The sequence below is a fragment of the Prionailurus bengalensis genome, chromosome E3 (genome assembly GCF_016509475.1).
Source record: "Prionailurus bengalensis isolate Pbe53 chromosome E3, Fcat_Pben_1.1_paternal_pri, whole genome shotgun sequence".
In the NCBI taxonomy this organism is placed as follows: domain Eukaryota; kingdom Metazoa; phylum Chordata; class Mammalia; order Carnivora; family Felidae; genus Prionailurus; species Prionailurus bengalensis.
The window spans coordinates 35,434,896-35,450,025 of NC_057357.1; the positions used below are offsets into that span (position 1 = coordinate 35,434,896).

Sequence of the window (15,130 nt, forward strand, 5' to 3'; positions counted from 1 at the left end):
TCTCCCTAGCAAGCAAAGAAAATGCACAGTCCAAGTCTTATCAATGGAGGGTTCTGTGGCCTCATTGCTATCCGCAGGTAGCAGTCATTAGCATCACAGCACCCGGGGAAACGGAACATTCGACCCACCTGCCAAACGTCATCCCAAAGAATCACGTCATCGTGATTCTTGTCTGGCTCCAAGGCAGACGATACTGGCTTAAAATCAGCACTACGTGCATCAGGGACACACGAAGGTGGAGATAGAAATAGGTTTAGAATCCCATGGAAAGTTCGTAAACTACAAAGCAAGTGGCTCCCTACCTTCCTAAGTTCTCCCTTTGTCTTAAAATAAGATACTAAATATATGGATTCTTATTCTTACTCTCACTTTCTGCTAAACGTCTCTCTCTCTCTCTCTCTCTCTCTGTCTGTCTGTCTCTCTCTCTTTTTCTTTGAGGTCCTCAATACCTCTTTCCTGCTCTTGAGATGACTAGTTAAGATTCTATAAAGTCAGGTTCAGAAGTGCTTATTCCAGAGACAGTCCCCAAATACCAAAGGGACTGTCCTACCTTTTCCATTGGACAGTCACACCTCCCCACAGGCAAGAAGTGATATGGCCTCCCTGGGCCAGAAGATTGCCAGAATTCTCATCTGGGGGGGGATGCCAGTGACTTGGCAGTTTTTAGGTACCCTCTCGGCCAAGTGCAGGTGCTGGGTAAGTCCAAGACCAGTACTGAGGTTACTTCTTTTAACCTACATCAGGGTCAGGTTTTTATCTCAAGGAAGCACAATGCGGAGTTCTTAAAAAACATTCTGGATATTTTTATCTCAGACTTAAAGAGGGAAAATGGAAGAAGCATGTTTTGGACTTGGCCTGAGAGCATGGAAAGGGGGTGCAGATCTCAAGCGCATGGGGCCCACAGAGCGGAGGGACATGGTCTTTGCTGCAGGAGAGGCACTGGTCCCAGGGCCACCTCAGGAGATGGCTGGAGCAGAGAGAAGGCACAAAGCTGACTAAGAGACCTGGTAATGTGTGCACGATAACGGGGCTCCCAAGATGGGCTGCAAGGCCAGTGTGACTTGCTTGTTTTAAAGCCTTTGGTGAATCTGGGGCACCTGGGTGTGCCAGTCAGTTAAGCATCTGACTCTTGATTTCCACTCAGGTCACGATATCACAGTTCTTGAGTTCGAGCCCCACATCAGGCTCTGTGCTGACGTCACGGGTCTGCTTGGGATTCTGTCTCCCTCTCTCTCTAACCCCTCCCCTGCTTGCTCTCTCTTTCTCTCTCTCTCTCAAAAAATAAATAGACATAAAAAAAAAAGTCTTTCGTGACTCGTGAATTCTGACCTTCCCATATCTCAATTATTTTTCCATTTTGGTTTTCAGGTATATGGGTAGGTCATACCTTCTTTTTGTCGCCGTCGTCGTTGTTGTTTGGGGGATACCTTCCTTTTTGTATCAATGCAAAAATAACATTTTGTACGTTAAGTCAAGGCTCTGAAGCACCCAGGACTGAAGAGTGTGCTATTGTTTTCATCTTACGTGAAAACCCAACTCCTCTAGTTGCTGGTGCAAAGACCTGTCTAGAAGAGGGGGCTGCTGATACCACTCTAAAGATTCATTTTTCTGGGGGACTAAGAGTTTCACAGCTCACTTCTTCCCACTCACCTTTGCACACACAGCTCCTTCTCCCAGGAAGACCACCTGACCTACCTCCTTCCCTTCCCTGGGAAACTCCTACTCATGAGAAAGTTCACTCGCAGCTTAAACGTCCCTTCTTCCCAGAAGCCTTACCACCCCTCACAACACGGGTCTGCCTGCTTGGCTTCTCAGTAGCCTCTTGCGTGCCACACAGCACAGCCTGCAATATTGCATTTGGGTGCCCTCCCTGCCGCCCCCACCCCTGCCAACTACTCAGGAAAATCTATGAGGACAGGAAGCACTTCTGTTTCCCTTACCATGAATTCACCTGTCTTCTTGTACCTGGAAGGGAACCAGTCCTCACAGCTAGCTACAGAATCAAAGATCAGACTGTATACTTCCTACATGTATTAAGCGCTAGGGGCGCCTGGGGGACTGAGTCCGTTAAGAATCCGACTCTTGGTTCTGGCCCAGGTCATGATCTCACAGTTCATGGGTTCGACTCCCACGTCGAGCTCCATGCCGACAGTGCACAGCCTGCTTAGGATTCTCTCTCTCCTCCTCTCTCTTCCCCTCCCCTGCCCCCTCTCTCTCAAAATAAATAAATAAACATTAAAAAAAAAAGGAAGTAGCTCTATCTGGCTGTATCCCCCAAACACAATACTTTAGAGCTAAACAAAATGTTTTTAAATCTCATAAAGGAAAAAAAAAATTAAGATCTCTGACCCCTAAATGCTATCATATTCTTATTTTCAAAGTCTGGCACGTCTTTTTAAAATGTGGTTTCCCCGTATACTTGCTACCTGTGTATACATTTATGCTCTACATTCTCAGGATAACATAGGCACTGTCTGTGTTTGTATAAGGTATATGAACATGCACACCCCCCCACCCCCAAATATCCCCAACATACAGCCGTACTCACTGGGCACTGCAGGACCTGCCTCGGGGACCGTCTCCAAAGAGAATGGCCAGAAGGTGAGCTCCTAGCTCTTAAGGGCCACCCACTTCCCCTGGCTGCTTCTCTTGCACCAAATGATGAAAATGAGGTCCTCACAATGGTTCAGGTTCCTCAACTATTTAAATGGCAGTGTTCCTTTAAATAGGGCCCTTTCCTGTAAAGGATGATGCCAAGTATGAAAAATGTCCTCGTGTGAGCTGCTGTCCCTATTTAGCAGGTGCCCCAAAGGACTGTCTGGATGACACTCCCGTCAGCACCTGCAAGACGGGTTGTTTCCGAGGAAGCATACCCAGCCAGAGAGGCTATTTTTGATGTCTTCTAATCAAAAGGAAAAAGCAGGTTCACAAAGTCAGTCTCTGGATGCAGCAAACTTAACTGGTCTTCATTGCTAAAGCCCCAGAGACAGGCTAATCACGGCAACGACGGGGGAAGTATTAAAAATAGTACCTCCACTGTACTTTCAAAATAGCAAACGATATTCTTCTAATGTCCCAAAACAGCTCTCGAAAGGAATTAAATAGCTTTTTCCAACGGGCAAACGTTACAAAACAAAATATAAATTAAATAGAAATCTTAAAAAAGGCAGTCTTTAAAAGCAGTAGCATTACAGACTCAGGATTAGAAGGAAGTTGGCCAACATTCCGGGTCATCTTCTAGGATTTTGCCAGGAACGCATCAGGCCTGAGTGAAAGGGATTAGGCCGTGTACATTTTTTGCTTTTCTTTTTATTTTAAAGATTTTTTTTAACATTTACTTATTTTTGAGAGACAGAGTGTGAGTGGGGGGCAGAGAGAGAGGGAGACACAGAATCTGAAGCAGGCTCCGGGCTCGGAGCTGTCAGCACAGAGCCTGATGCGGGGCTCGAATTCCCAGACTGCGAGATCATGATCTGAGCTGAAGTCGGACGTCTAACCGACAGAGCCACCCAGGTGCCCCTTTTCTTTTCTTTTTTAAAGATTTTATTTTTGAGTAATCTCTACACCCAATGTGGGGCTCAAACTCATAACCCTGAGATCAAGAGTCACTGGCTCGATGGACTGAGCCAGCCGGGTGCCCCTGGGCACATTTTTTCTTAAATTCTTTTTAATGTTTACTAACTTTTGAGAGACAGAACAGAGTGTGAGCGGGCAGAGGGGCAAAGAGAGAGGGAGACAGAATCCGAAGCAGGCTCCAGGCTCTGAGCTGTCAGCACAGAGCATGACGTGGGGCTCAAACTCACTGACCGCAAGATCACTACCTGGGCCGAAGTCAGACACTCAACTGACTGAGCCACTCAGGCGCCCCGAGGGCACATTTTTTCTTAATGCACTTTGCATTGCAGGTATAGAAACAGCCCCTGTAATAATTTTCACACAAGAAGCAGAAAGTTAACTTACGTTTCTCCCAGACTAGAGGTCCCACCACTGATATAAGAATGACAAAAAAAAAAAAAAAAATCCAAAATTATGGAGGAAGAAGGTCCCTGAACAAGCAGAACCAGAGAGTATAATGAATTGATTCTTTTTTTTTTTTTTCCTCATCTGGCATATTGCAACATCATTTTGGCTATGGAGAGGAGAACACTGGATTTTCTTCCCTCACAGCAATCTGCAGCATCCCATTCAGGAGGGTAAGTGTGCAGACTGCCCAGGGAATAATACATTCAAATGCTTGCTTCATGGAAGGAGGTATGCTATGCCCAAGAGAGTTGGCACTGTCCCCCTTGGAAAAAAAACAGTTCTTCTCTTAACCCTCCTGGATACTGACTTGTCCCAAGTCGCCTGTATAAGGAAAGTTATAGGCCTAATTCCAGTATCTCTGTATCTGGCAAGCGATTTGTCCCAATATCCACTTTCACAGTCTGAAGATGTAAGAAGGGAGCTTGGAATTCTGGACAGCTTGGGGACTGGCACCAGGGATTTAGAACTGTAACAACAGGCCTGGAAGGTCTCATAAAACACAGATTGCTGGGCTCCAATTTTGAGTATCTGATTAGGGCTGGGTTGGACCCTGAGAAATTTGCATTTCTAAGTAAGTTCCTAAGTCCTGCTGCTCCTGTGGGGATTGCATTTCGATGACCACTGAATGATACAGGGCATACATTGAGAGACATGGGCCTTTCCCCCCCAACCTAATGCATTTCCATGTTGAAGGGGCCTTTCCATATAACCCTCGATTTACTAACACTCTTACCTCTAGGAAAATCTACTTTAAAATTGGTCTCCTCTAGGGGGAAAAAATTCAAAGCAATGGCAAATTGCAAAATGTGGAGTGGTGAATATACTAAGGAAAACAATTACATTCAAAAGGTTGGTGTATGTGAAATTTTCTCCCTTACAACCCAGGAAAATAACTGCACTTTATTAATACAGAATAATCACATATTTACCTGCGCATGAGACTATCAACTCACTTTTTAATATAAAGAACATAATTATCACTGAAAAACAAAAATGTAGCAACAACATTATTTTTTAAGCATGGGTAATTTTCCTCTGGAAACTTGATATATATATAAATAGATATATAAATAGATAAATAGATAGGTATAAAACAACAATTTTAAATTACCCCCCCCTCATACATTTACACTAAACCCAATGTATTTCCCACCATTTTGGAAACTGGAGGAGGTCTCTAAAGGAATTCCCACTAAAGCGTATTTTCACAATGCGCTAATTAAAACAGTGCAGTTGTTTTCCATTATGCAGAGCAAACGTTTAAAAATAAGCTAAACAATCCTGAAGTAAATGAAATTGCTTACCTTTGAGCCTCGCTCATTAAAAATAATTTCAACATCTAAGATTTTACCAAATTGCTGCAAAGAAATAGAAATGTTTTATAAGCAAGAGAAATGGAATAAATCATGTTATGCACATTGGTAATTGTATCCCAAGTCAGAGGTTTTTTTTTTTTTTTCCTCTTTTATTATCAAGGATAGGCATTTTAAGTTGTTTTATCCTTAGAGAAGTGCTTGAACCAAGAGACTGGAACCACACACAGATTTCCATCTTGCTGGATACCCCACCATGTGAGAGGGTGTAGCACTGGCCTGGGGCAAAATGTATGGTCAACTGGTTAGTTCCATTTTCCTTTTTTTATGTGTGTGCAATAACTTTCCCAGGCACTGAGCAGCGAAGATGAAAACTGGTTGGTGTGTAAACTGATCAATGCTCTTATGCTACGCTACTCCACTAGCTACTGGGAGAAACCTCCTGGAAGAGGTGTGGTTTTCATAATAAAATGTCCAGGTAGCATCTGATGATGAGGGTTAGGGCCCTTGGCCCCAGCAAAAGCTAGAGGAACAGTGAGGCCATGGAAGAGAAGTCAAGTCCAAAGAGATAAAAGCAAGATCCTCCAGGTGGATATCCATCATAATCAAGACACCAGCGCAGCTGTGATTGGCCCTCGGGCTGAAATGTACTTCTCTCAAAATGATTCCCCATTTTGTTAAACAAACAAATAGATTTTTAGACAATTAGCACGAATAGACTCTATAAGGGGTGAAAGCAACTTGACACATTTAGGCCCGGAAACATGGTTTCAGATTACAAATAGGGCAGCCAAATAACTCACGGATGCCCAGTTACATTTAAATTTCAAATTTTTCAGGATAATTACATCCCCTGCAATATTTAAGACACACCTATACTTAATAAAATATGTTATCTACAATTCAAATTCAACTATTGTTATCTTATGTTTGTCTTTATTTGCTAAATCTCATAGTCCTAGGGAGACGTGCCCGTCAAACAATTTGCGATTCATACTTTTAAAGAAAGGGAACATGGACTTGGAATCAGAAGCATCTGATAGTCCAAAATCTTTTCCCCTTGACATTGGAGTCTCTTCCTTTGTCTTAGCTTGCATGAAGTACAGTGGGTATTTATTTATTTAACTTTTTTGAGTGTGCAGGTGGGAGGGGGTTGTTGTGAAAGTATGCGACGTGGCCCAGGAAAAGTATGACGGGAAATTTACCCTGATGCAGAATTAAGGCGAGTGCTCCTTTCAGTGATTAAAAAAATAAATGGAACCACACGAAGTAGTATGTCCATCTTTTTTTCTTTTATTTTGAGCTTTTGTATTATTCCATTTGCTTTTGCAGCCTGGATTTTTATTGCATCCTTTGTTGCCCTAAGAGATTCTGCATTCTGTCTTTTTCCCCAGGGTAGAAAGCATTAAGCAGCCTCCATGTTGCAGAGGACAGAGTGGCTGGGAGGGAAAGAAAAGGAACCAAAGATAAGAAGACAGAGAAGAGAAGACGGCTCCCCTGGCCACTATACACAGGACACCAGGGGGCCCTGAGAATAAGTGCGAAGAGGGTGCAACTAAGATTTGAGAACAGAATTATTTGAAACATACAGAGGCTATCCTCTGGAACATACAAATAAATCTACCTTCCCTGGAAAGGCAGAAAAAAAAACTATGCACACTCCAGTTGAAGAGAAAGAGCTCAAAACCTTGAAACAAAAGTAGTTTGATGAGAAAAAGGGAATCCAAAGCTATGTCATGGAAATGTGCCCATCCCCCAGGATACAGAGGCGGTCAGGGGACTGCACCTTGAATTTGTCTTGTGGAGCGGACATGTTTCTCTTCTTCCCGGAGAAGTAGAAGGCTAGGAAGAAACAAAGAAGCAGTTGGGCTGGGAGAGGACAGGGGAGGACTACAGTGCCAGCAGGAGAGATGGAAATACCAAGAAACTCATAGGTAACTCACCCTGCAATTGATGGACACTCTAATTTCCTTTTGGTCAAGAGAATGTTCTTCTATGGAGCATTTTCTGTGCCCTAGATTTGGGCAGAGAAAGTTGTTAAAAATAGAAGAAGAAAACTTCCAGGTTTGGGAAATGCAGGATTTGCCGTTGAAAGGGGAGCTGAATTTGATAGTAAAAACTCCTCCCGTTTGTGAACTCCTCCGAAGCAGTGATTTTGATATAACCTCCTCAGAATATTCAGTCCACACAGATGCTATCATATTTATTTCAGGCCTGAGAGCATGAAAGCACACATATTTATGAGCGGGGAAGCTTGAAAAGGATTCCTTCCAAAACCATGAAGCAAATGTCATCTACGGAACATTCTCTAAGCAGTCAACATGAAAACACTCCCTTTAAAATAAGATCTGGTTGAAACAGAACCAACCAATCAAGAAGTAATCCTAGCATGTGTCATTCCCTAAATGAAACAATGACACCATATGCCCTGAAATGGTCTCAAATGTTTGCCTCTTTGGCAGTTGCTACTGGGTGGGTGATTCTCAGAGCCAGCGAAGCAAGCGAAGCAAACGGGCAAGAAGAATACTGGTGTGAGCCCCATTTCGAAGACAGTTGCATACTGTATTTATAGTATCAACAGTTTAATTGGGAAGTTTGGTACTAATGATGTAAACACAGCTGGCACACGTTCAGTTTAAACAGACACGGCTCGCTCGCAGACATTAACTCGCATTTGTCTGCTCAACACCCATGGTTAGCCGCGTTCCACGACAACTCCAAATCCACGCAAGGGGTCTCAATAGCTGTATCAAGAACAAAATCCAGAAGCTTACAGGCATGCACTGGAGCAGGTACGTACCAGGCATTTTCAGACAGTCTCAGATCAAATAATATTTCCCTGAAAAACTGTGAACGATGTTCAACGGTTACAGCATAAAACATGAAAGTAAAGGTTAGTTCAAAGAGTGTACATGGAGGCTAAGAAAAGGCACCGTCTCAGTTTTCTTTGGGTTGGCTTCATGTCTGGAATGCAGAAGTTAGGAGGCACCAGGCCAGGTCCAAAAAAAATAAATAAATAAAAATAAATAAAGCCTTCATTGCTTCTAACCGCACGGTGCATGGAACTTTGCCAGTAACACTAAAGGGGCAGACATCTCTGTTTTATTACAAAGAGGTGATCATGAAAGCTTCTTTTGCATGTTCTGAAAGTCATGTGGTCTGTTTCTGGGTGACAATTATGAGTGATTTCACTAGATCATGCATCATGCCTAGAGGGTTTGTATTTTGATAACAGAAGCAAGGCTGTGCTGTAAACACGGGTATTGTGCACATTTGAATCCTATACTCCATGAGTAGTTATTTCTGAAAACAGTCCTGTGATACAATGTGTCCTGTCAGTGGTCTGGATATATCATAACCACCTCTCTCACTCACCTAGGTACCTGTACACTTCTAAAGGTAAGGTAAAGAATCATTTTGCTCAAGAGCAAGCCATTACAATCAATTTGGAGGAAATCCACACATTTCTTTCATGGGATCATCAAGATTTCAAACATAAAGAAAAGGCACTCTTGCGAATGCTTCCTGACATAAGGACAGAGCTCAAGACTGAAGTAGCCAGGCCAGAAGCAATATTTCTTACAGTGAAACACCCAGAACCAATGCCCCTGATCTGTTCCTTTCTGCCCCAACTGGTGTTTTAAAAAGACTCTGGCTCCACTGTGGCCAGGTAACTTCTTGACCAAAGACTGTTCTATGAAAGAGAAAGAGGAAGAGGAAGAGGAAGAGGAAGAGGAAGGGAGGGGAGGGGAGGGGAGGGGAGGGGAGGGGAGGGGAGGGGAGGGGAGGGAAGGAAAAGTAAAGAAAAGAAAAAAGAAAAGCAAGCAAGCAAGAAAGAAAGAATGAAAGAAAGAAAGAAAGAAGGCAAGCAAGCAAGCCTGAACTTGGAAGATTTAACGCCAAACGCTAGAATAAATTCATCCAAAGGAGGAGGAAATAAAGAATGCCAAGTACCGAGTACATGGTGGAAAAAGGTAACCAGAATCGTAATGAACAGGCCCTGAAGTCACAAATTAAAAACAAAATGTGAGCCTCTTGCAGTGACCATCAGGCCTGCAGAAGTTGCAAACTTCACGGCTGAATTACTAATGGTGGCAAAAGTTGTTTATGAACACGGCCAGGTTTTAGGCAGTTTGAGAAGAGAACTTCCTCTTTTGTCTTGTTTTGGTTTCAGTTTCAAATCCCCATGGCCACCTTTAACAAAAGAGACAAAGGAGAAAAGCCCAAAAATCTTGGAGAGGGTTTTTCTCTGCAATCACCCCCATTCTAGCTCCTGTTAAAGTGAAGGGACAAAGGGAAAATAGAGCAATAAAAGGCAAAAAGAGATCTCATGTCCAGCCGACTTGGAAAAGGCCTGAGTGGAATCAAAATGTGGTATCTTACAGTAACTATGGCCGCAAAGAAACCACACTTAATTCTCTCAAGTGGAATGTGGGGAGCCAATCAGAATGTGTACAGATGCCTTTCAATGTGATTCAAGCCACCAAGCCTGTCGTATAACCAGAATGGGCTTGCCACCACCAATGCTTGGCTGGGAACAACAGATTTTTAGCTTTGAAGTTCCATTCTTCAGAACAGAGGTTGTAAACCAAAGAGGCCTCAGCATTATTACAAAGAATCCAGGAATCCGTATGTGCCTGAACATTTTTATAGCTGAAACTCCTAAAAAAAAAAAAAAATCTTGCGTACTTTTCAAATGAGCACAGATGCTGTTTGTGATGAGCAAAATTAATTTCAATATTACTGAAGGCATGCTGCATTTTCTTAATTGATACTAAGCGTATCTATCATCTTGTCAAGTCGACGACGTCTTGTCAGTTGCTTAAAATGTTTGACTTTTACAAACAGATACTGGCTCTGAAACCAGTAGATTGTGATCAGAGTTTGACAACCGGTAGTGTGTTCAGTCTCTGGCAGGACTCAGCCCTGCACCGCTTGCCCTGGCCCCGGGAAGACACAGAGGATCAGATATCCGTGCAAGCAGGATCCTTCTTTGGGAGTTCCAGCTGTGGATTTTTCCAATACGTCTCTGACTTGGCTGTGTAGTCCTCTGGTGACTTTTAAGATAACAGAGAAGACCAGGGAGGGAAGTGCACCTGCAGGGGGGCCGCTGCAGTGAGTGACACTCTAAAAGACCACCAGGATGGTCATTAAGAGGGCCAGATTCAAAGCCAACAACCCAGTGACACCTGACGAGGGAAGATGGACCACAGAGCAAGACTTTCTAACCTGACGTGGCAAAAGGAATCTAATTCCTCTGGCTGCCATCATTCAAACCTGGTCTCACTGCTTTACACACACTTGACCTCCACTTTCACTTTGAATGCTCTGCACTTTTCAAAGTCATCTTTGACCTGAGAGTGCCCGAGGGTATCTCCACTCGGCAAGAGTTAGAGGGCTCAACTCAAGGTTATTACCAAACGAGGAAGATAAAAGTGCAGAAGCTGACCTTTTCCTCTGAAATGTCAGGATTCAAGTCTGGGTATCTGAATATGAGGACGCTTGCTCTGTCTTTGTGTCAGATGCATACTTGATAAACATCATGCATGTTAAAGAAATAAAAGGTGCAAGCGAGCTAACCCCACAGTCGCAGAGTGATGAGCCAGCGCTCCCCTTTACATGAGGGGGGGAGGTGAGGTCTACTCTTCCCCGGGGTTAGGCATTACAGTTTGGCTTCTTCTTATTCCTTCTGTAACATTTGCATCCATCCACGGACTCTTAGAAGAAGAAACTCCAAGCAGCCAACCTTTCCTCTAAGTAAAATGCTAAGGGTGTGGTTCTATTCATGGAATCCACAGATACCTCCCATCAATACTGGGATGGATGTCATGAACAAACAGGCTGAGTACGTTTGCAAAAACAACAACAACAACAATAACCACAAATGAAGGATATCTAAGCGCTGTCAGAATTTTATCCTTTGGCGGAACTGAGCCCAAAGACACGGCTAGCTCATTCCTTCTCAAGGTGGACACTGCGACATTTCGTCCAGGAAAAGAATCAGAGTCATGGCGTCCTACAAGGAAGCAACCCTATCATTTATTTTCTCTAGGTTGGTCGTGGCTTCCGCCCTGCTCTGCATTTCCATCATGGTGCCTTGGAAAGCCACCTCTGTGGGGGTAACATCGCAGTAAGAACCTCTGAATCCTCACCACCAACTCCAGGAGAATGTATATGGCAGGATGCAAGTCAGATTTAGAGGTCTTTAGTGTTTTTTGGTTTTTTTTTTTTTGGTTTTGCTTTTTAATGAAGTTTTAGGCAGAACTAATTATTCTCTAAAGCTGCATCTGAAATCCAAATGCACAGTGCCTGGGAAAGAGTGAGGTATATGCAGGAAAATGTCGTGATAACTTGTCAACTACAATAGAGGGAAGAACCAAAAAGACACAAAATGTTCATTTCAGCCGTGATGTAGGGTCCCGGGCCACTTGATTTGGGACCATCAGTGAGATTCTTTCAATGCTGTTTTATCTGGGAGTTCATTTTCCTTCTGACTTTCCCGTTCCTAATTAGCAGAACACCATTTGGCCAAGTGGGAACACGGTGAACACATGCAAAGAAATGGATACTGAAATCGTGAAGAGATTCTGGCCAAAATACAGCTACAGACTAGGATCTAAAATGCCTTTCTTTTCCCCTCTGTCCACATCTCACCTTCAGAACTTACATGAAGAGAGGGCTCTGGGGACCCCAGAGCAGGCACTGCAGAGGAGAAACGCACTACTTACGCCAAACATTTGTCGGAGGTCCGGATCTCGGAACCGGAAGGGGATGTTGGAGACATGCAGCCGTTTGGGCTGGGACTTGTTTTCTGAGTTTTCAGAAGGTTGTGTCTGGGGCTGGCCATCCGTCGGTGCTGCGTCATCTGTCTGCTAAAAGGACAAGAGTAAAGAGGCTCTGAGTGGACCTACGTGCTGTTTCCAAACTGCTGTTGCTCCCCCTAAATGGTAGGAAAACGCTGGAACAAGGGAACAAGGACAAGGAAAGAAGTGCTGGGTCATTCAGTCACTCAACATTTCTGAAGCCCCCCTGAGAGCCTAACGTGGATCTGGGATTCAGCAGCGAGAAAAGCGGACAAAACTCCCTGCCCTCGTGGAGCGCAATTCTTATGGTGGGGGTGGGGGGCAGGAAAGGCAATGAGCTCGTTAACAACGAAATAGGCAGCAGGGAGAAGGAGAGCGCCAGGAAGAAAAATAAAGCAAGGGGATGGGTGGTTGGTGTGGAGGTGGTGGGGGAGTTTGAATAATCAGGCAGAGAAAACCTCATCCCTGAAGCTAGGAGAGGGTGTATCCCTTAATCAAAGGTGTCCAAAATCTTAAAACATCGCCTACCTAATTGCTGAGAGTGTGAAGATAAAATATTAGCAAATGTAATAAAACATTTGGAAAGGTTGTTTGGTGCTCTGCAGTCTAAGTAAGCATCTGATTGACTTAATTTATTATTAAGGCTTTAACTTCTCGTTTTTTGATTGTGCAACTGTATCGTGTCCGTTACAGCTGACCCCGTGTGGCTAGTTAAATCTGAATGAATTAAGATTAAATAAAATGTAAAATGCAGCTTTTCATTGACACTAGCCACATTTCAAGTACTCGATAGCCACCTGGGGCTAGTGGTTTCCATGTCAGACGGTGCAGGTTTAAAGCATCTCCAGCACAGCAAGACATTCTGTGGACCATGTTGGTGTAGATAAGGTTACATTATTAGCATAACTCATTACTCTGCTTCCCGTTCTTGCCAAAATGAGTCTGCACAACATGATATTACATCGGCACCTGGATATGGGTAGGAACCAGGAGAAAAGTCACGGTAACATTTGGTATCCTGATAGCCATGACGGGTATGGGTACTCTTGGTTCTAGAGATGCTTCTAGAAACTTTCTCTGCAATTAGCATCTCTTGCCTCTGGGTGGCAGTGGATGCCATTCACATCAGTCAGTTGCTTCTCCAAAACCATGATGGAAAACCTATGTGGAAGCCCATCAAATTGATGAGCAAGGAACCAGCCTCACCTACTTATAAACAGTTTAGAAGCATATTAACTGGGATGAAACTATCAATGCAGTCAGCCAGGTGTAAAATAATAAAGACACAGAGAAGGAAACAATTTCACAAAGTGAAATATGTATTTTTATATATTAAAAAATATGTATGTTTATTTTATATACATAAGTGTTTTATATATGCCATATATATACATTTTGATATATGTTTATCAAAAAAAATATATAATATATAATATATAATATATATGTATTATATTATATATATAATATATATTGTATATATATATCAAAATAACATGGGCATAATTTGTGACTGTCTTGTCAGTACGTGTGTTTATTGGCAGACTTCATTTCCATTCTCCTTACTGATACATCCTGAATGGCATTCTGATGCTTTTAAAAAAACTTTTATTATTATATTTTTAGCAGGGTGAGGGGCAGAAGGGGAGGAAGAGAGAATCCCAAGCAGGCTCCACTCCCAAAGTGGAGCCCAACTCAGGGCTGATGCCATGATTGTGAGATAGTGACCTGAGCCGAAATCAAGAGTCGGATGCTTAATCCACTGAGCCGCCCGGGCGCCCCCTGAATTGCATTCTGAAAGCAAGACCTTCCCAGGGGCTGGCAGAAGACTGTTCCAAGCTGGTTTGGTATCTAAGGCCCCCCTGGATGACTTCTTTAACCTTGAAGTGCTATGTCATGTCAACAACAACAATGCACTTGGTCATTCTGTCTATGCTGTTGGAGTGAATAGGCAGGAGGATGGTGATAATCCTCTAACCTGGAAAACGAGTAATAATAATAATGCACACCTTCTAAGGCTCTGCAGGGACTGACTGCAATCACATATGCCAACTTGGCAGAGTTCTTGTCACATGGCATACGGTCAGTAAATGGAAAGCGATGAATATTTTAGAGTTATGGTGATTTTTTTTTTTAAATGTCAAAACGAGGAGTGAAAAACCCTCTCTCAGGTAAAGGAAAGGTTCTCATGGCTTCTTATACATGTTTTTACTGAGCAACTACTAGACACTGGATCTGTTAAGTCAGGCCTCCAAACACATTCAGTTTCCAGTTCAGAGGAAGAGAAAGAGGGTAGAAAAAGACAGTTGCAAGGCTGGGATCACAGGGAATCATAGAGGGCTGCGTCAACTTGAATCAGGGACACGCTGCAGGGCTGGATGCCTTAAGAGGCTTGCCAGTTCTGGGGGGTTATGTTTTGAGTGGGAGGTGTCTAACAGAACAGATGAAGGGGGCGGATGCTGTACCCGCAGTGTGCAAAGCACATGCAAAGACGCAAAGGTGAAATCATGTTCTGGATTCAGGGGGCTTCCGCGTGTGATCACTGGTCAGTGCAGGTCATGTGAAGGAAGGACGGAACGGTACACTGTGGGGGTAGTGGCGGTTGGGTTACAAACGGCCCTATGCATAGAGCAAGAGTATATATTTCATCATAAAAACTGTGACGAGCCACCTATGATCATCGCGGGGCATGATGTGATCAGCACAGGACGCCAGAGCTGAGCTATAGCCGACAAAAGATACATGCAGGTTGAAAGGCTGGGTGAATCACTGACTGAACAGCGGAAGGGATTACAAATGTATCAATAAAGTAACAAGTGAAGGAGCAAACGGTCTGCTTGGCACCTTCAAGGGAGTCAAAACGCAGTCTTATAACAGCGAGGCCCAAACAGAGCACGAATGTTTTCTCTGCTGGTAATAGGAGGTTTGGTTACACAACAAAGCCAGCGACATGTCCTTGAACCACATGGTTGGGGTCTTAGTACTCTAACC

General features: G+C 43.5%; 1 protein-coding gene across 32 annotated transcripts in view; it reads right to left on the bottom strand.

Moving 5' to 3' along the window:
* The window catches only part of RBFOX1 (RNA binding fox-1 homolog 1), a 1,791,866-nt gene that overhangs the window by 121,251 nt on the left and 1,655,485 nt on the right, over positions 1 to 15,130 (bottom strand). For all 32 annotated transcript variants that reach the window (XM_043560618.1, XM_043560609.1, XM_043560612.1 and 29 more), the window contains 2 exons: positions 12,065 to 12,208; positions 5,328 to 5,381 (listed from right to left, as the gene is read on the bottom strand). In XM_043560618.1, coding sequence (XP_043416553.1) covers positions 5,328 to 5,381; positions 12,065 to 12,208 — 198 coding nt within the window. The remainder of the gene's footprint in view (positions 1 to 5,327; positions 5,382 to 12,064; positions 12,209 to 15,130) is intronic.